This window comes from Halichoerus grypus, chromosome 9, assembly GCF_964656455.1.
Source record: "Halichoerus grypus chromosome 9, mHalGry1.hap1.1, whole genome shotgun sequence".
Taxonomy (NCBI): Eukaryota; Metazoa; Chordata; class Mammalia; order Carnivora; family Phocidae; genus Halichoerus; species Halichoerus grypus.
In genome coordinates, this window is record NC_135720.1 from 25876458 (window position 1) to 25901562 (window position 25105).

The 25105-nt window shown below is 41.0% G+C and overlaps 1 protein-coding gene across 4 annotated transcripts in view; it reads right to left on the minus strand.

The window, feature by feature from the left end:
- The window catches only part of ECT2L (epithelial cell transforming 2 like), a 71907-nt gene that overhangs the window by 16435 nt on the left and 30367 nt on the right, over positions 1-25105 (minus strand). For 2 of the 4 annotated variants that reach the window (XM_036097881.2, XM_036097887.2), the window contains exons 6-14: positions 24460-24628; positions 23578-23716; positions 21839-22007; positions 18142-18270; positions 12978-13070; positions 11194-11376; positions 9545-9648; positions 7653-7778; positions 1884-1970 (exon numbers count right to left, since the gene is read on the minus strand). In XM_036097881.2, the coding sequence (XP_035953774.1) occupies positions 1884-1970; positions 7653-7778; positions 9545-9648; positions 11194-11376; positions 12978-13070; positions 18142-18270; positions 21839-22007; positions 23578-23716; positions 24460-24628 (1199 nt within the window). The remainder of the gene's footprint in view (positions 1-1883; positions 1971-7652; positions 7779-9544; positions 9649-11193; positions 11377-12977; positions 13071-18141; positions 18271-21838; positions 22008-23577; positions 23717-24459; positions 24629-25105) is intronic. The other 2 variants (XM_036097886.2, XM_036097882.2) reach the window with 2 other exon arrangements.

Consider the following 25105-nt stretch of genomic DNA (forward strand, 5'->3'; position numbering starts at 1 on the left):
GGCTTTTAGTCTTGGATCCTGAGGAGGGCAGATTGAGGCCCGATGTTTATCCATCTATCCACCCCAATACGTATTCAGTGACATGGGCTCGGTGCTGACTACACAATGGTAGGAGGACAGTCTTGCCTTCATGGGAATGACGGTCCACTGTGGAAGCCTTTGGGTTGCCCACTCTTGATTGCTTTCCTATTTCTTCTTCCTCAGTGTTTTACAGATTGATTTATAGTGTTTTATTGATTATCCTGCAGACAGAAGAACTGAAATGAGCTAGCCCTCTCCTTATCAACTAATCTGCTTCTCACAGGCATTTATGAAACCCTAAACTCAAGCTCTTCTTTCCATATTTAGGAAAAAGGACCCTAACATGGAACTGTGAATGCATTTGGCTAGGTGGCTAAATGTCCTGTTTTCTATATTTCAAAGTCCTGTTTTATCCTTTAATGCAGAGGGAAAAATCATACACTGGTGTAAAGAAGCTCCCCACCCTATTATTATGTATGCTATGGAGACACATGGAGAAATGAATTTTCAGTACTGGGACTAGGTAATTCTTTTTCTTTATCTGTATTTTTCAAAGGTTGAAAAACGAGTGTCTAGAATGAATATCTAGAACACAATTATAATATTTAAATTTAAAAATTTTAATGGCCTTGTATTTGAGCCTAGAACTATTAATACTCTTAGAACAAAATTTCTTCTTTTCCCTTCAGCCCTAAATATGCCCCATAGTGCCCCAAATAAAATATGACAATACTAAGTGTAATGCCATGTGACCTTCACCCAAAACAAATCAACCATGACTTCATGAACTAAAATTAAAATGTAAAAGTAATTTAAGAGAAAAAACAGAAAACTCACTCTATGAAATACTATAAACACACTGTTCTTGGTTAAGTTTTACCTAATGTGTTAAAAAAAAAAATACATTTGTATCCCACCTGGCTGCTGGCTTGGAGCCCATATTACATTTTTATGCATAAATTTTTTTTTTTAAATATTGGAGTTTTCCAATGTTTATAATCATTTTGAGTTAAGGTTTCAGTTGTCAAACCTTTCGTTGTTATCTTCAAACCAATGTCAGGTGTTATGACCGCCAGTGAGACGAGACATTATCCTATTCACGGCCCGACGTAAACCCCCTCATCCTTGGTGATTCCTGGGGGGTGGATCTGAGGGTGTGCGAGCGCCCAGGCCGCGAGGCCCACACCTGCACTGCACACAGCAGGTGGATTTGCCCGGCGTGTGGAGGGGCTGGGAAGGAGCCCCAGGACTGAGCTTCAGACCTGGGGCTTCAGGTATCTTTCTCCCCTGGCTGTCTGACCTTAGGGAAGTCATTTAAAGTGTTCTAACTTGAGTTCCTCATCTACAAAATGTGGTTGCTAACGTCTACCTGAAAGGATTCTGAAAACGAAAATACGATGATGAATTCACGAACGTGTTAGGGCCAGACAGGACCACGCCTCTGCTAGTCTGCACTACCCTTTGCAAACAGAAAGTTATATTGATCATACTCAGCCTTTGAAATCAGACCACCAGTTGGTGGGTCAGACCCTTTATGTGCATGGGCCATTTCTTTAAAATTCTGTCCTCATGTCATATTAAAAAATCAGAGTAGCGCCAAGATGGCTCTTGTTCCCAAGATGTTACATTTCCATCCTCTTGGTTTGACTTCTTTTCAGACCAGGGCTTACTCAAAAAAGAAAAATCTACCCGTTGGATTCCCCCCCAATTATATTTAGAGGTTTTTTTTTTTTTTATTCCCCTTAAGGGAAACTTTCAAGAAAAAAAGGACTAACCAGAATAAAGACTGAAGCCTTTTTTTTTTTTTTTTTGGTCAAGAGCAAAACAAATGGAAAATTCTTACTGTGTAGTGATTGGCTTACCAGCTTAACCAGCATCTCCAAATTTGGATCGTTTTTGCTGAGACTTGATTTTGTGTCCTGAGGGTTGTCTTCTAGAACATTTCTTTCCTGAGGATTCAAGGCAGGCTTGATTATCTGGGGGCAGGCCTTGGGCTGTCTGAATGCCCAGTGGGTGCTGTGCCCACAGGAGGTCTCCAGGAGCTGTCTGCCCTCAGCCTCAAGCACACTGTACCCCACACACAATGAACGAAGCACTTGACCCATGTGATGCCTCTCTTAAATTTTATGTTAAAAAATAATAATAACCTTTAGCTTCCTAAGAACTGCATTATACTTGAGAAATGAAATTCAGGGCAGCCCCCTTTTCCCCCTGGGAGGCAGGGGACTGACACTCAAGGAATCCCACACATTCCAGGCTTCTGCCTCATTCTGCTCTGTCCTTTGTCAGCTGAGGGCAAATGGCTCATCTTACTTTTGAAACTGCCAGAAGAAAAAGCTCACAGCACTTTGTAAAATCCACCCCTTTTTTTATCTAATGAAAATGGGTCAGAAACAGTTCACATGCTCTCTCTAGACCTATTTCCACATTTAAATATAGCTTATTCTTTCTTCACATTCCTTGTTAGTTGTTCTTGTGGCTTCCATATAAATTAGCACATTAGAAAAAAATAGTCCTGGGGCGCCTGGGTGGCTCAGTCGGTTAAGCCACTGACTCTTGGTTTCCGCTCAGGTCATGATCTCAGGGTCGTGAGATGGAGCCCCATGTCAGGCTCCGTGCTGGGCATGGAGCCTGCTTAAGATTTTCTTTCTCCTCTCTCTCTCTTTCCCCCCACTCCTCAGCTCTATCTCTCAAAAAAATAGTCCCACCTGCTGCTTGCTTACAAGGTCCATTCTAACAATGGAACAATGGCCCCGCGTTTGTGGTGAGAGCTAATGGATGATTGCTGGTCATCACGGCTGCCTTTTCCAGTCAAAGATAAAACTACTCATGGTAACCCCTTGAGAGCTAAGGGTGAGACTGGAAGAAAAACATCAATTTATAACCAAGACGTTTTTGTTTTGCCTTACTCTCCTCAGGCAGAATGGGATTTTTATTTGGTATGTGCAGCCGTTCTTTATGGCTGCCCGAAGCCTTTGTCTGGGAGGCGCGGTCCCCAGCGCGGCCGGCCGGCTTCTCCCGGGTTTGCAGGAGGCCCCTCCTGAGCCGCAGCACTTGGCCGCGGCCCCGGTCCCGCACCGTTTCTTCTCCTTTCCCCCTTTGTGGCCGTCCCGGATCAGCCTGGCATGCGCTGAGGCTTGTGCTGGGGGGAGGGGGCGGCGGGGATCTCCTGTGAATTTTGACAAAATCGTTCCGAGTTTCTAAGAAGGGAGCACACTCTCTTCTCTCCGAATCAGTACTAGTGCTGGTCATTTGTGGTAAGCGGTGGCAACACTGGTGGCTCTACAACTAGGAAGAACTTCTACTACAGGTAGAAGAGGCTGCAGACATAAAATGAAAATTAAATTCAAACTGGCCCAAGATGGAGAGAACGCAAACCGCACAGGATTACATTACGATTCAGGGGCTGGCGCGCCCCCTGGGCCACCCCGGTTACGGGGAGCCTGCTCACTCACCCCGGGGCTTCCGCTCACCTCTGGCTCAGCAACAGCCATTTTTATTAGATATAAATTTTTCTTTGTGGATAGGAAATGGATTTGGCATGGTAATTTTGTTTGAATCTAAAAATATCAAGTTTTCTCATTGCATACTATCCATCTAGTTTTTTAAAATTGTACAGACTTTTTTTTTTTTTTCCCCAAGGGAGGGCGGGGAGGGGCGCAGGGAGCCAGAGAGGGAGAATCTCAAGCAGGCTCCAGCCCAGCGCGGAGCTCGATCTCACCACCCTGAGATCACGACCTGAGCCGAAATCGAGTCAGACGCCTCACCCACTGAGCCCCCCAGGAGCCCCTAGACTATTTTCAGGTTAAGATGCCATCCCTTATTTTGTTTTCAGGTATGAATTCAGAGGAAGTAACAGGAGCAACCGACTTGGCACATTTGTAAGGGAACTCTTATTGTGGGTTGGTGGGCTTTGCCTTTGTCTCTCTCCGTGACATACGAAGGAGCCCTCTGATTACATGGTAGGAATTTTCCTACCTTGTCTGCCTTTTCCAGATACATCCTAGTTATAGCTGATGCTTCTCCCAGAAGACAGCTCCTGAATTAGGGGCCAGAAATAGTTGTGCAAATGACAGGTAGAGCTCGGGGACAACTCTGATTCTGGCTGTGGCCTGTCACCGTGTTGTACAGTGTCAGTGTTAACACTCCAGCTACACCAAGCCAGGAGTGAGTACTGATAGGGCCGTAGTGGGTGGGTAGGATCTGACTGGACAGGTGGTAGGTAGGTAGACAGACAGACACACACACAGCTATCTGTATGTGCATATATGGGCAGAGCCTGGGCCTTCTGGAGGGAGGGCGAGCCCTGTCTGGTCATGCCTTCAGACACAGCTCCGTGTATGTCTCTGGTCCCAGATTTGGCAGGCAAGCCCTCTGACTGGATCCCCCTATGGAAGGGTCTTTAAAACAATTCTCCCAGCAGAAGCCATTACTTTCCATTCCTAGGGCTGTGAGTTTGTGTGCCCTTCAGGACAAATATCTAGCGTTTATTTATTTATTTATTTTTTTAAAGATTTTATTTATTTGACAGAGAGATAGAGTGAGAGAGGGAACACAAGCAGGGGAGTGGGAGAGGGAGAAGCAGGCTTCCTGCCAAGCAGGGAGCCCGATGTGGGGCTCCATCCCAGGACCCTGGGATCATGACCTGAGCCGAAGGCAGACGCTTAATGACTGAGCCACCCAGGCGCCCCGATACCTACCGTTTAAAAAATAAACTCCAATGTGTGGAGAAACTCAGTTTCTCTATTCTATCCTAATTCGGCACCTATGTTTAAGCTATAGTTTTTCTTCCTGAAAGTCCCTGATTTTGTTTCATGGGCTTTGTGCACAAGCTCGTAAGTGTTAAATGATAGTAAACCAAGTAAGAATCTAATACATATTTTTTTCTAATTTGATTTTTTTTTTTAAAGAAATTCCTAGGCATTAAGGGGCCTTTCACTTCTGTGGATTTATTACAGGTGGGTGATGTCACACTAGCAGGCCTGCTTTCCAGCAGTGAGGCAACTTAAAGCCCAAACATTCTATATTATTTTATTCAAGTGATTAGATGTTTAGGTCAATAGCCGGTTGGAAAGACTTGATTCAATGTGGATCTTATTTGCCAGAAGAAAGAACCCAAGTGTCTTTGAGAGGAAATGCTCCCAGTGACCATTCTTTTAGGTGTCAGAGTTTCCAGAAGTGGTTCTCGCCAATTGTCAGGTTTTCAAATGGAAAAGAAACACTTCAGAGGAGGAATTGCTGATCATTTTTGTCCCCCTTTGCTTCCTTCAGGTTTCCTTGCTTCAAAGAGGAACATTTCTGGGGTCTGTGTGTCTGGGGGTGGAAGAACTCCAATAAGGTTTCCAGGAAGTCGGTAATGATGTAGACGTTGTGGGGGCTTCAGAAGAATTTGGATCCCGTGTGATGCGGTTGCATGCTGGGCATCCCCTTTAGGGAAGCAAGGGGAAACCGGTGGTTCTAGAGCCCCGAGAGCTGTTTTTCAAAGGCTTTCACAGACTGAAGGATGGATGGAGATAACATCCACCTTTTGGGGAGACTAATCCCCACGAATCTCAAAAGATAACAGCTGCCATAATAAGGCAAAAAGCCTCTGAGAAGCAGAAAGGGACTCTCCATTAAATACCCACTTTGGCGTTCCCATTCCCTCCTACGCATCCTGCTAAGAGGCACCAATCATGCCGTGTCCTCTGTTTCTGTGCAGGCTTATCTACCTCAGGGCAGTGACTGCGTCTTATTTTGTTGTCTATTTCCAGGGTACAACACAGTGCCTTGCACGTGCTTCATTCCTGTAAATATTTAGGAAACTGAACTGAGAAGATGGGAGGGCGTAGCTAACCTCTAACTGAGAAATTGTCTGTGATGATTAATTTTGTGTCAATTTGACTGGGCCATGGGGTGCCCAGACATTTGGTCAAATTACTCTGGGTGTGTCTGTGAGGGTGTTTTTTGATGAGATTAACACTGAAATAGGTAGACTGAGTAATGCAGCTTGCACTCCCTAATGTGGGTGGGCTTCACCCAATTAGTTGAAGGTCTGTAGAACGAAAAGCCTGGACCTCCCTCAAGTAACAGAGAGTTCGTCCTGCCTGATAGCCTTCAAACTGGGACATTGGCTTTTTCCTGCCTTTGGACTTGAACTGAAACATCAGCTCTTCCTGGGTCTTGAGCTTGCCAGATTTTGGACTAGAATGTACCATTGGCTCTCCTGGGTATCTCCAGCTTGTAGACTCACCCTGCAGATCTTACGACTTCTCAGCCTCCATAATTATGTGAGCCAATTCCTTATAACAAATCTCTTTGTGTGTATATATCTGTATTACACATGTATATATGGATCCTAGTAATGTGTATATATATATACACATATAAGTAGTATACTATACGATGTATAGAGTATACTCTATACTATATAATATTATATAACATAGTATAATTAATATAATATAGTATATGGTATGTATATAGTATACTATACATAGTATACCAGAATGAATAGGATACATATATATATATAGAAATGATCCTATTCGTTCGGGTTCTCTGGAGAACCCTGACTGGTGCATGGTCCGCGAGAGTTTCCTGAACTGAGGCATGAGGCAAGGGGCACGAGGCAAGCAGGGCTCTGTCTTAAAAAGGGCTTAGAAGTCCCTGGAAATGTGTTAGGACTCTTCTTGGAAAGGAAGCCTGTGCTTGGAAAAAATAAGTCACTTTGGCGGGGAGGACGGTTAAAGCAGGGGTCCTTCTCTGGTAACGTCCGAGGGGTGGCCCCGCATACCTGCAGGCCTGTCATGCTGCTGAGCAAGTCTGCACCTGTGGCAGAGGGGACCCTGCCACCAGCAGCCCTCCTTGTTCGCCCTCCCCTGCGCTGTGCTATCTTCTAAAGAAGTGTGATCAGAGGCTTCCAGAATATCAGGTTAATAGGGCAACAAATTATTTGTCTGCTTAATAGAACTCACAGGTCTCCTCCTACTAATAGTTTCCATGGGGGTGGGGGTGGCATCCCCAAGCCTTTGATCATCCAAGAGGTGATTTTTCTATGAGCGTCCCGTGATTCGGAAATGACATTTGCATAGAAACCAGCTCTCTGAATGACAAGGCAATTTTCAGTGTTTCCCGAATCCCGATTATTTCACGGAACCAAGGATGGCTGGATTCTGAACATACTACTGGCACAATTATTCTTGTTTGCTTGGAGGACTGGTTTAAAACCCACTTTTTTTTTTTCCTTTTATGAACTGGAATCTCAACTAAGAAAAGAAGAACACAGCCGTGTTTCCCCCAAAAAGTGTCGTGGGCTGCAAATGAAAACACTGTCTCTCTCGAGTGAGCCGGGGCTCCACCGAGTGAGCGGCACAGGGCGAGTGGCCGACTACCCCCCCACCGCCCCACCCCGAGTGGCACTACCCCAGTCGGCGAGGCGGCTTCCGCCCTCAGGTGGCTTGAAGGCCACTCTTGCTAGGAATCTACAAAGCACCCTTTTTTATCATAGCCCATGGAAGGGAAGTTCTTAGGAGAAATGACAAGGTGAAGGCTTTCCAGGTAGGATGATCCTTATTGTTTATGGATTTCTTAACCACAGGTGTCTAAGCACACAGTGAATTAATGGCATAAAACTGCCCCTATCACTTTACCTGCGGAGGTAAACTGAATGCGGCCTTTGGATCACGTTTTGTCGGAATAACGTTTTCTTCAAAATCCTTGCTCCCTTTACCACATTTCTTCAGCAGAAAATCTGACAAAAACTCCAGAGGTTTGTCCTAAAAAAAAACCGCCCCCCCAAACCAAAAGAAAAAAGAATTTCCAGTTAAAACATTCACCTGGAAAACAGGTCAATACAGGTGCAGCAGAAAAGAGAGTATATTTTTAGTAGCGTTTTCTTCTTTCTACCTAATTAAAAGTCTAGAAAACAAAGTAAGTGTCATTCAATTAAAGTCTGTAAACGGGACTTTGTAGTTAATCCCTGTTCTCTTATTGTCACAATCCAATTAGGATGCTAAGGTCTTGTGGGGAAGGTCTCAAGATCTTCAGAACCAAAGTGGCCCAAAGTGGCCCACGTCAGTCTCGAGGCCAGATGAGGAACGGGGACACGAGGGAGCCTGCTTTCTCTGGGGGGACAGAAGCATGGGAGAGGCCCTGCAGCAGGATGACTGGGCAGAACAGCCTAGGACACCCCCACATTTGGTTCCCTCTCAGGCTAGAGGTTTGAGCACCAGCGAAATTACATCATACAAGATCATTTTAAAATAATTCGGTTGGGAGTAAGTACACTGAACCTACACCAAACACGTTTAGTAATTCTTTGGTCTTTCAGGAGACAGTGCAGGATCTTTCAAGACCTCGGGTCATCCCTGTGAACATCCCTGTTCATTTTACTCCCTGGGCTGACGATGGGTAGCTAGAACAGTGAGGAGCTGGGTCTTCAGAGAAGACAACTCATGGCCAACTGCAGCTTCTCAGACTCCGCCCTGTGCTCAGCTAACTCTGGAGATGCCTGCTGTTCACCCAGGCAGCCAACTTGAAACCAGAGCAGACCCCTGGTAGATAAAGGTCATGTACAAAGATGATGTTAAATTCATCCACAAAGTAGAATCACTACAGTGGAAGAGAAGGATTGAGAATCTTTCCGTGGAGAACTAAAGACCTTATGTAGCATCAGGTATGTTACTCTCATCCCTATTCCCATCCTGTTCTCCACTTCCCTGGAACAGAGCTGCATAGTTCATGGTCCTAGAGCCTTGCCATACGGGGTCCCGTATACTGTCTCTCCTCACTATTTCCTCATGCGTCGACTGACTTTTCTGGGAGAGTAGCCAAGATTGGTTTCCGAAAAAAATGCTTCTACATGCTTCCCCCATGCGTGTCCCCAACTAACTTATTGATTTGCTTATTTGTGTTTTTTTGTGTTCTCTTTCCCTTCCCCTCTCAACTAGCCTTTTTTGCCCTTCATCATTTTCTATCTGGTTTCATGCTTTCTTGGTTTTCCTATCATACTATTAATTGTTTAAACTGTTGAGTAATGTTTATGTGAAACATAAAGCCACTAACACGTTGTTTAAGGAAGTCACTTCTGACTGAAATTAATCACAAGACGGAAAACAGCGCACAATGTAAATACGTTTTAAATAACCTAGAAAATTTTCCCATTTGTCTATTTTTTTAAAAAGATTTTATTTATTTATTTATTTATTTATTTATTTATTTATTTATTTGAGAGAGAGAGGGAGAAGCAGGCTCCCGGCTGCCCATGCGGGGCTCCATCCCAGGACCCTGGGATCATGACCTGAGCTGAAGGCAGATACTTAAGCAACTGAGCCACCCAGGTGCCCTTATATTTGTCTATTTTGTGTACCTAATACATCTTGGGCCCAGAATCTCTCAGTGGCTGTTTTTACAACCTGATGTAATTCTCAGAGGAATTGTGTCTCCCAAGGGATAAACTGGTTAAAAAAAAAAAAAATCAGTGCAAACTAAAAACGTATAGTGTTAGGTTTTTAAAGTTTGCTTTCTTCGAAGAAACACTCACAGAATTATCTTTTGTAAGTTCCATCAATCCATCTGCCAGAGCTTGTGCAATTTCTTGGTTATTCAGAATGCTAGCCATACTCATGTGGTCAAAAGTAAGCTGCCCTGTAAGTACATAAGGCCATATGCCTTGTAATTAATTGATGTAAGAGATGTGAGCAAGAAGAAAACAACTCATTCCTCACAGTTGCTTTTTAGTGGATTAAAAAATGTGAAGCATAAAAATTAAAATTCTATTATGCCATGGGGATTATCCACCATGATAAAATATAAATTGAGCAAGCGTAACTAAATGTAAAGCATATTAAAAAGTACCCGCCCTGGTGAAGCTGATATTAAATAGAATCTATAAATTGGACAATAAGGAGAAAACAGGTGAAAATAAACCTTATAAGTTTAAATTTTAGATTCTCATTCCCACCAAAACTTCCTCCTCACACCCCTGTGTTTTTGAGTTCAAGACTTAAATAGTTTAAGTCTACAGCAAATAACATACAACCATAATTACACAGACATCTTTTTATATTTTTAATATTTTGAACAATGTGCATTTATATGCAAATAATTTTATTCCATCTAACTTCTCATTTCTTACAAATATCATCAAAAATACTTCTATCTTGAAAAAGCTAATTTTTCTGTTTTTCTCTTTGGTCCTTAATATCTATGAAAAAAAACAGGAGAAATAATTTCTCCCTGTTTATAGCCTTATAACCTTTTTTAAATATTGGTTGAACATCTACTAAATGTGGTCAAGCAGATAGTACATAAAACCAAGAAGACAGCTCCCTGTTTTGGAGACATTTATGTAAAGTGATGTAGGACATACATTGACATAAAATATCTACATGCATACTTGTGTGCTATTGCTCTTGTGTAGACAGTAATTGTCTGGGACCTTAATAAGAAGCAGGGTAGGGAGGGAAGAAGGAAGTAAGACATAACTAAATAATGACTTGATTTGGAGGGTATTTTAGTCAGATGGGAAGCGTTAGGGATAAATTGAATCGGTAGTTAAAGATGGGGGTGGTGGTCATTTACCCAGATGATAAATAAACAAAACAAACAAACAATTTCATTTTAAAGAATGGACTGATTTAGGGGAAGATCTGGTTGCCACAGAAAATGGCTTCCAAGACTCTATTGTGATAGATTAGTCATGAGTAGGGAGTGCAAATGGGATGATAAATTCAGTGATGTCCAAGAGGCTCAGCAGAGGTCTGTGGAGCCCACCACCAAATTGAATATTTTATCTAGAAAATACATAGAACACAATTGTAGAACAACTTAAGTAATGGGTGTTGTGTCTAAGAGGAGCTTAACTTTTAGACCAAATTGTGGTGGGAAGAAGGGCAGAGCTCTCTGGCTTAGCAAACACTCAGTGAATTTTGTCTAGGTAAACCACTGACGGGCATAGGATTAGTAAGACACTACTATTTAAAAGGAATAGCTTCAGCATTTTGAAGATGAATATATTTTTTGTCAGTGGATAGTCCTTACATTTGAAAGGAGATATGGAAAACAAAGGAAAGTTTTACGGAACAGGTATAGAAGGCTGCTTTTGCTTGAGCCGTTCCTGACCTTGTATTCACTCTAGACAGGGAAGGCCCTTCATAATGAACCTGCAACAGAAGCAGCAAGAGTTCTTACCTATTATCCTGGCACTGATGTTCTTTTGCAACTCCTTGAAGAGAGGACTTAACTGTTTCCTTACTGATTTCAAGGTGTCTTCCAGACAATCCGTGAAACTGGACCACATCTGCAGCTTTGATTCACTGAAGTAGATGGAACAGGGAGCCCTTTCCCACGGTCTTCCCAGCCAATCACTAAGAACTGACATGATTTTCTCCTTTTATTATTGTGGGCTGGAGCTCAGATGAAAGAATTCTTCTTATTTATGGTACAACAAAAACTTAGCTGTATTTACAGCAGACTTATTCTCCTTTCTCATTAGAAGACTAAGAGAAACACCCATTAGCTGCTTTCAAAGGTAAAATTAGAAGCTCAAGAAGGACACAGTGAATAATTTCAAATGCCTATCTCTTCTTTGACAGATAAGGTTGACATGTTACATTTGAAATCAAAATTAAATAGCTGCTGGATTTGTATATCAGGAAGCAGAGTAGGCAAGAATGTGCTGCTTTTTCTTTACATCCTAAAATGAACATACAAGAAAACCCCACTCTGCCTGGTCTCCCCACCATGTCATCCAAAGTCATCTTGGGCTAGCCAACCCTGTGGCTTCCTTACATCACGTCAAGCTGCTCTCTCTCTCTAAATATCTCTACATGACTGTAGTGGGTGCTTAAGGATGTTCTCTCCTTGAAAGTCAATTACTGAATGATGCTGGGGCATGTTAAATCTGATTTTCTGTCCTCAATGGATAGATAGCCTTATTTGATTCCCCTCCCCTCATTTTTATTGATAAACATGTGCAACTCTTTATAACATGCTTTTCTAGAAGAAAACTAAGAAGAAGAGAGGGAAAAGGAAAATGAACAGAGGGAAGAGGAGACAGAGGAGGAGAAAAGGAACAAGAGTCGCCCCATAAAGAACAGTGTTTGCACCCTGCTCCCCGCTGCAGGGCTGCCATTCTCTCTGCGCGAGGCCCAGTGTGCTATCTATCACTTGGTAATGTAGCTATAGAACTAAAATTAACAAGTGACTTCTGCTACAAAAATCTAGCAGGTCAATGTGCTTTTTTGTAGATACATGGAGTCTTTTCCCTTACAGGTTTCCAATCATGCCAATTCTCCCCAGGCTTGAAAGTCCCTTGGCATTTGGGATTAGAGACGTCATGTTTTATATGGTTTCTACATGGCCCCAAACCCCGTGTAATAGGAGGCCAGGGAGTTTTAAAGGGGAAAATGGTTCTTGTTACTTTAGCAGAGCAGTGTGGTACTCTTGTTGGTCAGCCAATGCTACATTTGCATTTAATATCTGCAGCTTCAGTATCTAAATGAAACTTTCCTTTCAGGTGTATATTTTATCTTTGTTTTTCCTCTCAGATAATGCAATTGAATTGGAACCTGAGCAATCCCCTTCACCATCTCTTTATAGCTGCAATTCTTATTTCCAAAGGAAACCATATTGATTCTGTCTCACTAAGAAGAATTATTCTTGGTACTTGTTATTTCTCTAGATCAGCAACTATACATCTCTAACTGTTAAAAATGATGTTTTCAACAGAGTTTGTGTACATGATGGTTTGAAGCAAATATTTGTAATAAATAATCCCTTTCTAAGCACTTGAAAGGACACTGGACCATGGGAAATGACATAGTTTGGGTAGTGACAGCATTCCTTACGAGAGGGAATGGAAGACAGTCATCGACATGGGCCAGAACCAGTATTATTAGCTGTGCTTTGTCTTTTGGTGACCCCGGAGTTGAGGATGTTCCTGGGCACTGTGGTCAGCCCCCGCATACACTTACTGTGTTGGTAAGAGCCAGTTGCAATTCCAGTGGGGGCAGTAAAGAACGTGCCAGTTAGTTGAGACAGCTGGGAAAGAACTTCCATTCCTGCCTCTGCAGAGTCAAAAATACTTTCATTAGTTTACTCACAGGTTTTGCCTTGGAACAGTTAAGTACTGCTTAGGAGCGCTAAGCTGGCCAAGAAAGGTCCCTAGCATTTCTCATCTTCGATTCAAATCCCTCATGGAACAGTCCATAAGCACTTTCTAGCTCACCTCTAAGTGCTGAAGTCCAAACACTTAGTTAATGAGGACTAAACAACAGGGTGGAGAGACAGGGCAGGAAGGTTGACCTGGTGTTTATTTTCAAAGTTGGAATACTCAGGCCAAAGACAGAGAAAAATCTAATATATTTTCTAAACTAGTCTGACTCAAAGGAGAAGTCTCATTGTAAAAGGACAGATGTAGAACTGTTGAAACTGTTAAATATGATGGTCAAAATTTAGTGCGGTATTAATTTCACCCCTTCTTCAGTGACACAGCATAAAGATTGGATTCAGCATATAGAAGGAATTACTATGAATGAAACTAATATATTGGATTATGTATTTTAATTCTTTGTGGTCTAAGATTAAACAATTACTCCAAATTGGTTGGAACAAGATGGCGGTGGCTGAAAGGTTGGGATGTCTCTCATTTACTGGGGGTCTAATCTTTTAATTGGAATGGATCAATGAAATCAAATAGAGTCCACAGATATACCTACATATATGTAGTCAATTGATTTCAACAAAAGATGCAAATGGAACACACTGTGAAAAGATAATCTTTACAAGGAATGGTGCTGGAAAAATTAGATATCCATACGTTAAAAAAACATGAAACTTCAACCCATACTTTTAAAACTATATAAAACAAACAAATAAATCAATGGATCAGAAATCTAAAAGTCAAAACTATAAATAATTTAGAAGAAATTCTTTATTTCTAAAATAAAGAAAATCTTGTGAACTTTAGTCAGATAGTGTTCAGATATGACATTGAAGGTATAACCTATAAAAGAAAAAAAATAGATAAATTTGACTTCACAAAAATTAAGAACTTCATCTCCTCAAAAGGGACTGTTCAGAGAAGGAAAAGATAAGTCACAGACTGGGAGAAAATATTTGTAAATCACTTTTCTAGAATACATAAAGAGTTCTCAATAAGAAAAGAAACAACCTAATTTTAAACATGAGCAAAAGATTCGAACAGACACTGCACCAAGGAAGACCAATGAATGGCAAGTAAGTGCATGAAAAGATGTTCAGCATCATCAGTCATGAGGAAAATGCAAATTAAAACCACAATGAGATACTACTGCACACCCACTCGCACGGCTCACATTAAGAAGACCACGTACCCAATATGGGGGTATTACGCAACTAGAGTTCTCATACATTGCTAGTGGAAATGTAAAATTGTACAACCACTCCGGAAAACAGTTTCGCCAGTGTTTAAAAAGTTAACACCTATCATATGACCCAGGCATTCCACTCCTAGGTATTTATCCAAGAGAAATAAAAGCATATGTTCACACATAGGTTCATAGCAGCTTTCTAGGTTAAGACCCGGGAACTGGAAAGAACTCCAATATCTATCAACAAGTGACTGAATAAACAAATTGTGGTATATACATACAATGCAATAATTCCCAGCAATAAAAAAACAATGAGCCATTGATACAAGCATCAAACGGGTGGATCTAAAGTAATTCTTCTGAGTGAAAGAAGCCAGACAAAAAAGAATGCACCGTGTATGAATCCATTTATAGAAAATTCTATAAAATACTAACTAATGCATTGTGAAAGAAAGGAGATCAGCAGTTGATTCAGGATGGGGATGGGGAGAAGCAGGAGGAAAAAATTGCAGAGTGGCATGAGGAACATTTTGGGGGTGGTGAATATGTTCATTATCTTGATTATCTTATGGTTTCACAAGGTATGTATACCTATGTCAAAATTTATCCAGGTGCACGCTTTAAATATGTACAGTTTATTTTACGTCATTTACACCTTGATAAAGCTGCTTGAGAAATTTATTTTATTTATTTTATTATTTAGAAAGAGAATGTGAGTGAGCAGGGGGAGGGGCAGAGGCGGAGAGAGCGAGAGAATCTGGAGCAGACCCCTGCTGAGCAGCAGCAGTAACACCTGGGATCTTGTTAGAAATGAAAATTCTCAGCCCCCATGCCAGACCTAGTGAGTAAGAAATGCCAGGACGAGACCCCGCAGTGAGTGCTTTAATATGCCTTCTAGGTGACTCAGATACATACTAACATTTGAGAACCACGGCTATAGTCAGTACATAGGTGTATCTAGGTTGAGTGTCGACAGGGGAGGGCAACTTACGGTCTCTTCTTTAGCACAGGAGCTGGTACTACATGTGTTCCTGATTTGATAGGAATGACCCAATAAAGAGGGAGGGGTGAGGCTGTCGGAGAGAACTGAGCGTGCGAATGTGGTCGTGAGGAGGTGAAAGGCGGTGGGATGCTTGATCTCTGATTTGAGCAGAGCTGCTTCTTCCATCGTGACAGAAGGGAAGACAGAGAATAAAGGTAAGAGGTGGGGTAGGTGGTGGATTTGGTGGCGGGAGGGAAGTTCGGGGAGTAAAAGGTGAGGTCAACAGCTGAGAGAGAGGTTCTTGAAAGATCAAGGAAGGGGGCGCCTGGGTGGCTCAGTCGTTAAGCGTCTGCCTTCAGCTCGGGTCATGATCCCAGGGTCCTGGGATCAAGCCCCGCATCGGGCTCCCTGCTCAGCGGGAAGCCTGCTTCTCCCTTTCCCACTCCCCCTGCTTGTGTTCCCTCTCTCGCTGTCTCTCTCTGTCTGTTAAATAAATAAATAAAATCTAAAAAAAAAAAAAAAAAAAAAAAAAAAGAAAGATCAAGGAAGGAAGAGAAGGGATGATATAGTCATCTCAGGGAGTGGGAAAGGAATTTTCCAAGGGAAGGTGGTAGGATTGCTTGTTAGTGCCACAGTCCCGTTTGATACTTAGGGCAGCAAAGTCAGGTTAGATGAATAAGAAAAGCCATAGTACTGTTTTCAACACAGCTGCTTCAGTGCAGACAGGCATAGAGAATGCAGGTGATGGTGTTTACGGAGTGCTGACATTTAGCCCGAGAATTCAGATTCTTTGCAAGAGAGTAATGATAATAACGAACCATTAAATCCAAGTTTAACAAAGAAGGAACCGAGGATGAAAGCAGGGTGACAAGAGAGTGGAAAAGTGGGAGTGTCTTGAGGCAAAGAGCTGATAGAATAGGAATATTTGGAGCACGGTGTTTGGAATGTTAGGTGCATGTTTGGAAGTGGTACTCAGAAAAATGCTGGAGATCAAGCTCAGAGACCATATAGCTACTGGGGATGACAAGCTCCTGAGTGAGGCCTGAGGTGGCAGAAAAGAGATTTTTGGACTGAGAAGCTGGCGCCTTTCGTCTGAATCAGGGTCTTGACGGCTTGTCCAAGTGGAAATTGCATTTGATGAGGAGTTTGGGGATGAGCTGGGGGCCAAAATGGTGGTGAGAAACCTACTGTTGAGTGCCATCAAGTTTCACTTGAGACAGTTTTTATGTCACCAAATCTATTGTTTTCACCTTATTCTAGATCCCTTTCAATGCCTTACTTTCCCAAATCCTTTCTTTTTTTTCTACTCCAGTTAAAAAATTTGCTTTATGGGGTGCCTGGCTGGCTCAGTTGGTGGAGCATTTGACTCTTGATCTCAGGGTTGTAAGTTTGAGCCCCTCGTTGGGTGTAGAGATCACTTAAAAAAATGAAATCTTAAAAAAAAAGTTGCCTTGCTCTCATTATAAAAGTAATACTAGTTCATTACAGAAAATAGGGACATATAAGAGATAAAAGGAAAAAAGATAAAAGGAAAGAAGAGTCACTTATCCAACTGTTGTTTACACCTTGGTATACATCCTTCCAAACTCTTTTCTATACACTGCCAACCTCCCCCATACACACACAGGATTTAAACAAAGGAATCACACCATCCATATTCTAATTTCAAAAGTAGGAAATCTGAAAAACACATCTGGAGATAGATGCTGTTAATAATTGTGTTATATTTCTTCTTAGATGTTTCTATGCATATTTTCTATAGTTAAGATTACATAATTGTCATAACTGTGTAAAAAAAATTTTTTTTATGATATTCTGTAATTTGTTTTCTTTTAAACCACTTCCCATACTTCTGTTTTTCCCTTTCCCCTGGTTGAAGCCTGCCAGAGGCATACTTGGCCTGTGTGCATAGCTCAGTGAAATCCGAGGATTAGAACGAACTTTAAAACTCACAGTTCCCTAAGGGATGGGAAAAAGAAACTGAGAAAATTTAATTTTATACTCCCTCTGCCTTCCTCTGCTTGGCATTAAAAAAAAAAAAAAAGCCCATGAATGCAGAGCTTTTATTTAACAGATGTCTAAAAAGTGAATTTGTCTTAATGTTTCTAGAGTTTCTCTTCAAGTACTGAAATCAACTTTGAATTATAGTGACTGATACTAGACAGATGGGCACTTAAAATTGTATCAGTAACCTCCGGGATTAGCAACCAGTCTCCTCTTTACCAAGCACTTTGTCTGTTTTTAATATTCAAATATTATTTAAGTATTTATATCATTTATTTTTATCATGAGTATTTTTATAAGTGTATTTATTATAAGTATTTACATTACTTTGATACAAGTCCTGTAAGGTAAGGTACTATCATCCTAACTTCCATATGCGGAAACAGAGGTCCACAAACTTGCCTAAAGCCACACAGCTCAAGTGGCATGAGTGGGATTCAAGCCCAAGGTCCCTAGTCACCAAGTTCATGCTCATTCCTTCCAGGTTCAGAACACAGCAGGGAGGCTTTTCTCAGACCAACTGATGATGGTTTCAGGCATTTTCCCCTGTATAGCGGTGGCTGGTTTTACTGTGTTTTCCAGAAGAGCTACAAATAATATCCGTGGCTGGCTCGTGTCACTAGTGACCTTATTCTGCAGGGACAGGTTACACGGACCACTAATGCCAGCTCTTTTCCCCCTAAATACCTGGGTACGTGAGGTGTGAGGGAAAAGGGAGAAAGAGTAAAATGTGACTGAATCATTTCAAATATTCACAAAATATCACTGAGGTAGGCATGACCACTGCCTTTCCAAACTGACCTGATGCTCCAAGTGGTACAAAGAGGTCCACGTGACCCCCTTCTTCTTCAGGGGCCACATAGCTTCCTAGTTTCTCCCAGAAGTCTCTCACTTCAGGCCTCAATAAATTTTTAGTACCAATTTTATAACCTGAGGAAGAACTCAAAATGTCATATTAGCTTGTGACATTATAATGAACAGAAACTCGAAGCACTCTGTGAAAATGTAACCATATTTCAAAAAGCCAGTGTCTGCTCGTAAGACTCCCGATCTGGAGGACGCCCCTGCTCCAGCGCTGGGCCATATCAAGGCCACAAAAGGACGCCAACATGGCCACACTCTCCTTCACGTTCTGGATTTATTGGACACTGCGCACCTAGATTTAGGACCTTGTCTCTTTGCCTCCACGGTGCAGCCGTGTGCATTACCAGGCTCACAGCAGGGCTCGGGGTAGATGGCTGGTCAAGTCCTGGGATTTTTGCCACCAAGTTGCACAGTAATAATTCAGTCTTCTGTTCTGAATGACTCCAGAAGATGGTAACCATCACTGAAACTCTCACTTCCTGGGAATTCTGTATGATGGACACATGAATCTGGCATGTGTCCAGACCCATTTCTAAAGGAGTCCCGGAGACTCTGAATTCTTAACTCCCAGTAAGGAAGTGAAAACAAAGTCAGGCAAGCATCCCAACATTTCACTTCTTTCCATCGAGAAGTCTAGATTCAGAATGGAAGGACCTCTTCAGATGACTGGAGGAAGAGATTTCATTTTGTTGTTGGTTTTAAGGCAAAAGCTCTTGGTGAAACACCAAAATTACATAGAGGGAAAATTTAGTTGTCAGGTATTTTGTTATGTTACTACTGATTTTAAAAAGAATATGATGTGGGGCGCCTGGGTGGCTCAGTCAGTTAAGCATTCAACTCTTGATTTCCGTTCAGGTCTTGATCTCAGGGTCATGAGATCCAGCTCTGCATCCAGCTCTGTGATGGGCATGAGCCTGCTTAAGATTCTCTCTCTCTCTCTCCTCCTCTTAAATAAATAAATAAATAAGAAAACAAGGAAAAGGCAGAGTTTGGAAATCTTTCTCATCTGCAGAACAAAAAGTCTGAGATGTTAGAAAACCCTAACAGGTACTTCTACTCTATAAGGGGTAAACCTACTACACTACAGTATAAATTTGTAATCGATACCTCTCCATCATTTAGAGAAAAGCTACCATGTAATTAATCATAAATGTAAAAATGTAAACCCCAATGAGTAGCTATGCTTTACTTTTGGGGGATATATAAAATTAGATGTGGAACACAACTTGTTCCAGGCATAGGCAAACTCAATAAGAAAAGACAAAAAAAAAAAAAAAAAAAAAAAAGGCAAAGATAAATCAAAAGTAGTTTATTTTAGTTGATAAAATTTACCAAAACTATTCCAAGCATGCTGAGTTCTAGCTGTTAACAAGCCTTCTTGCTCAACTATAGACCCCAACAGTTAAAACCAGAAATAGACAAGACTGCTTAACTCATGCTTCAACTAAAACCCATTATGTGTATTTCTTATTGCACTTTCTTGAGACATTGATGAGATGTTTTGCAATGACTGGAACATTCCAATCAGGCCAGAAAAGCCCTGATAATAATGGAATGCCTAGAAGACCACACCCCACACCCACATGTCCCCTTCCCTGTCTGTGATCCTGGGCTGAACACATACTGACCCCCCACTCATGATCACGTGCTCCCTGCCTGCTCCCTGGCATATTCCCCCCTGAACTTGTCTCTATAAAACCCCAGTGTCCATCTTGCAGGTGGAGAGGTCAGTTGTGAAGGCTTGAGCCTTCTAGCTCCCCTGGCTACTGTCACCCAAAATACATTTTTTCCTTTCTTTTTTCCAAACCCTTGTCTCATGAGTGATTGGCTTCTCTTGCCATGAGTTTATCTGAGTTTGTTGGGCAATAGTGTTGACAAACCCAGCCAGGAGCTAAGCTTTCCATTTGTACAGCCCTTTTGGGATTCCCCTAGATGGAGCAGTTGGCCCCGGCAGAGCATCAGGCTCCCTGCTCATTTCCTGAGTTAGCAGCTGGGACAGGTCCCCGGGTAACATAGCCACAGAGGTAGTAGTTTGATGGGAGATTCATGTACCCACTGTGCCATTTAAGGGTTCCCTGCCAGATGGATCCTTGACCATCTTATTCCCTTTCTTCCCTCATCTCACAGAGATGGAAGATTTCATGCTAGTAAATCTTAAAACCATTCTATTTTAGGTATAACAAGGAAAGATGTAAGTTATAGTATAAAGAAGAATAGAAACTGAAACTTTAATTCTAAAACGTTCATCATCTCCTTCCCTCTGAGAAGGATAACCATTGACATTTTTAAAAGATGACCCATCAGCCCATCCTTTTCTTTGCGGTATAAGCCATTTGGAAGTATGAAAAATGCTGTTTGTGCACACCAATTTATAGATCTTGGGTTTTGCTGCTATTACAATTGCTACACTTTCATCAAACTTAAAAACTTTTGTGCATGAAAGAACATAATAAACAGAGTAAAAGGCAGCATACAGAATGGGAGAAAATATTTGCAAATCATATCTGATAAGATTAATATCTAGACTATATAAAGAATGCCTACAACTCAATAAAGAATAGCAAATAAACCCATCAGAAAATGGGCAAAGGACTTCAATAGATATATATAAAGAAGATATACCAATAGCCAATAAGCATATGAAAAAATGCTCAACATCACTAATCAGTAGACAAACGCAAATCAGAGCCATAATGAATGTCATCTTAAACCCATTAAGATAGTTACTATCAACTAAGAACAAACAAAAACACAGAATATAACAAATGTTGGTGAGGATGTGAAGAAATTGGAGCCCTTGTGCACTGTTGGTGGGAGTGTAAAATGGTGCAGCCACATGGAAAATAGTATAGAGGTTCCTCAAAAAATTAAAAATAAAATTACCATGTAATTCTGCAATCCCACGTATGGCTATATATCCAAAGGAATTTAAAGTAGAATCTCAAAGAGATATCTGCACACTCATGTTCGTAACAGTGCTATTCACAATAGCCAAGAGGTGGAAGCAACCTAAATGGCCATCAGCAAATGAAAGGATAAACAAAATGTGGTCTATACATACAAGGAATATTATTCAGCCTTAAAAAGTGAAGGAAAGCCTGTCATAAGCTACAACGTGGATGAAACTTGATGACATTATGTTAAGTAAATAACCACAAAGTTAAATACTGTATGATTTCACTTATATAAGATATGTAAAGTAGTCAAATTGATAGAAACAGAAAGTAGAAGGGGCTGGAATAAGAGGGAAAACGGAAATTCTTGTTTAATGGTGTGCTGGTTAATTTTACATGTCAACTTGACTGGGCCACGGGTGCTCAGATATTTGGACAAACATCATTTTGGGTGTGTCTGTGAGAGTGGAAATAAGATTAATGTTTGAACAGGCAGACTGAGTAAAGCAGATTACTCTTCCCAGTGTGGGTGGGCCTCACCCAATCAGTTGAAGGCCTGAATAGAACAAAAAGGCTGACCCTCCCTTGAATAAGAGGGAACTCCTCCTGTATGACTGCTTTGAGCTGGGATATCAACTCTGTTAGCAAATTGAAACTTAAATAGTGCTCTGAAAGTCATACACGTGGACAAACACCACATTGGTGCAAAGTTGGTTGTTGTTTCCAATCTCCAGGCTTACCTTGGAGTAAATTGATTTCTCTGCTGTCTCCATCACTAAATATCCCCATACTCTGTACCTTCCGTCCATCCAGAGCTTTTTCTATGAGATAAAGCAGGCTCTCCAAGGTTAAGCCGCTATGTTCGTACACCACAGAAATGATACCTGCCTTAATGCTGTCCACCACCATCTAGAAAATGAAACCAAAGCCCATTATTTTAGAATATTTATTAATAAAATAAATACAGTGGGTATGTAATCTGCTGTGATTTTTAAACACTTTTTTCCAGAAATTATAGAAAGAGGAAGATAAGCTTTATCATTCGTTGGCTTCTTTTTCAATGATTTTCTTTTCTAATTATAAGAGGAGAAAATTAAGTACACTTCTAACTCCAGCACTCAGAGATAAATACTATTAACAAGTTAAATTATTTTCTTCCAGCCTTTTTATCTTTGTACATACCCATGAAGAGACATATATGCAACTCAAAAAATAATCAAATTGAGATCATATGATTTTGCAATGGCCTTTTAAAATAGATTTAAAGTTTTCCTCTTAATCATGAATTTCTGAATTATCAATATTGATTGATTAAATATTTGCCATTTAAATAAATATGAAAACCACTGTGCTTTGAACTCAGCAACCAAATGGACTTTTCATTGTGATAAAGTTAATTCATGAGCAGCAGACAAGTTGGAAAGTCATTAAAGTCGATGATTTTTTTTTTTCCTCCCAAACCTCATGCCACTTTCTGAAGGTCACAGTTCAAACTGAGCAGAGGACTACCACATGGTTATGTCCTACTTTTTGCTTAAACACCCATCACATTCATAATAAAATAAGTAATCATGGCATAGACTTATGTAAAGAAGACAAATAGGAGAATAGACTTACTTTGAACTAGATTTTTCACCCATACTCAGTCACTGGTTATCCTTTGTGCCCAGCCTGATGCCCATTATTAGACATTAGGGACTCTATTTGGGGCCCACATGGAGATCAAAACTCTGATCTTGCTTTCATGTGGATCCACGAAGCTGGCTGGTTGTAAATGATCAGAGTCAATTTCTAGGTGCCCAGAAAGAATACCGAATTCATATCTTGAAAGCAACCATTTTGTTACAAATAGGAATTTTTTAAAAAAACTTTCTAAGTAGGCCAATGAATGTAACCTACGGAATGTCATCCTTTACGTATGTCCCTCTTTGTGTGTCATATATACATATATACACACATATCTAGAAAAATAGAGGCTTCCTATGTCTTCTTTGTGCTTCCTTTATTTTTCTTATTATATTAAAATTAAAATATATAACTTCATTATAGAAAGAACATAATTTAATGACACCCTCCTTTAATAGCCCACAAAATAGGATTTCTGACATTTTTCTTTTGAGAAATGATGGTTATATGATAGTATTTAATTCCTTGGGCAAAGAGGTTTTAAAATAATCCTAATCACCTTGCTCCTTTTGGGGATAAGTGCAACAAGTTCAGTTCAATAAGGATTCACTGGAGTTTTGGCCTTTAATGCTTTTTTTAAAAGTAATTTTGATTTATGGTTATCTTTATTGCTTCTGATTTTTAAAAGTGCTCTGGGTATGTAAATTTCCACTTAGACCATTTTCCTTTTAGAAAAGAAATCATTTTCATACACATGGTGGTCAAAAGATTGCTATACATCTTCTCATGTAGATGGAAAAAAAAAAAAAAAACCCGATTCAGAAAAGGGCAGGCCTCCTAACATACTCCGTACCTCGCATGCAGGAATCCGAGATGATATTAATAAGAAGTGGGGCTGGGAAGCATATGAAGAACTGTTATCATTTTTATGAACTCCATGCCAAGTTTTCTTCAATAAGAAAGGGTAGGAATGGCTTCCAGAAACATTGCTTCTATAGGGAAAAGAAGGAAATAAGTGAAATTTAAATTTCCTATTAGTTGGATTTTGATAACTGAGCACCAACCTGTTGTCTGGGCATCAGCTATACTGAACAAGGCACGTGGCCTTCGGACCTCAGTCTCTCCCTGCAGTTTTTGGGGACAGCGGCAAATGGGGCTCCTGGGTGGGGTGGGGCCGGGGCTGGCCTCTGGGTCTCTCCTCCTCTGTCCATGGGGTACTAGAAAGGTCTCCTGGAACTTATTTAGCTTTTGTTGGGTACTTAAAATGAATGTAGTGACATACTTAGGGGTTCAAAATGACATTTTAAAAAGGAACAGCTGAGAGATTTAAAATTTCCTAGATCATCTGGTCCTCAGAGCTTTCTAAATAATATCTCCATTCTCTTACCCTTACCCCCATATTCCCATTTGGATATGCTTACTCCATGAAAAACATTTCTGAAAAAAAATGTTACTTTTGCTCAATAACTTTGCATAGAAAATGTACTACATCCCAGCCTCTTTGCAGGACCGAGAATATTTGAAATGTAAAATTTGAATGTTACAGATTTCCCTCTTCAGAAAACATGTCAAAGACCACTGCTCTGGAAGATTAAAGAGTTATTTCTATTGCTATCTCGTAGGATATGAGTCAGATAATTATACAAGCTCCCTGCGTGTTAGCTAAATTATTCTAGAATGAATTTTTGGTATCATGGGATGGTCTTGAGCCTTCAGGAGATGGAGGTTTGCTTACCGCTTGGGCAAAGCTTCTAAGGATGCCAAAACAAGCTGTTTCTCCAAAGCTTCATGTAATCCCACTCGATCCCTCAGAGCCTGGGAGAGACGTGGCTGGCGTTTGGATTTTAACAATCTAGAGCAGCATGTTCCGCTCACCCAAGGGGGTCGAACTTTGAATAACTCCTCTGAAAAACAAACAGCAGCAGGCTACATTGTTTACTTCATGCTTCTCTCCGCCAAGTCTACGTAGATAAAGGCATCAAAAATAAAGCTGTACCAGGGCACTATTCCAAATGGCAATAATTATAGCCCTTTTTACAGACTCTGTTTGGATTTCTTATCCTCTCAGCACTGGGGCTCCAAGTTACCAGTCATGTCAGGTCAGGAAACAAAGCTGAGAACAAGCACCTCTTTTCTTGTGGAAACCAGTTAATCGATTTATAGGCTTCACATCCATTTCTGCCCTTCTTCTTGGCTTCAAGTAATCTCCCATTTGTTATGATCTCACAGAGGGTGAGTCAGTGAAAAAAAGATGGCAGGACTCAAATCACTTGTTGTTCTGTTGTGCACTGTGCAAATCAGAAGGCTTCGCTGAGAGAGGCTCTTATCCCTCTTCCCTTCCCACTTTTCTTCTTTTAATGCCATTCTTCCTGCTTCCAATC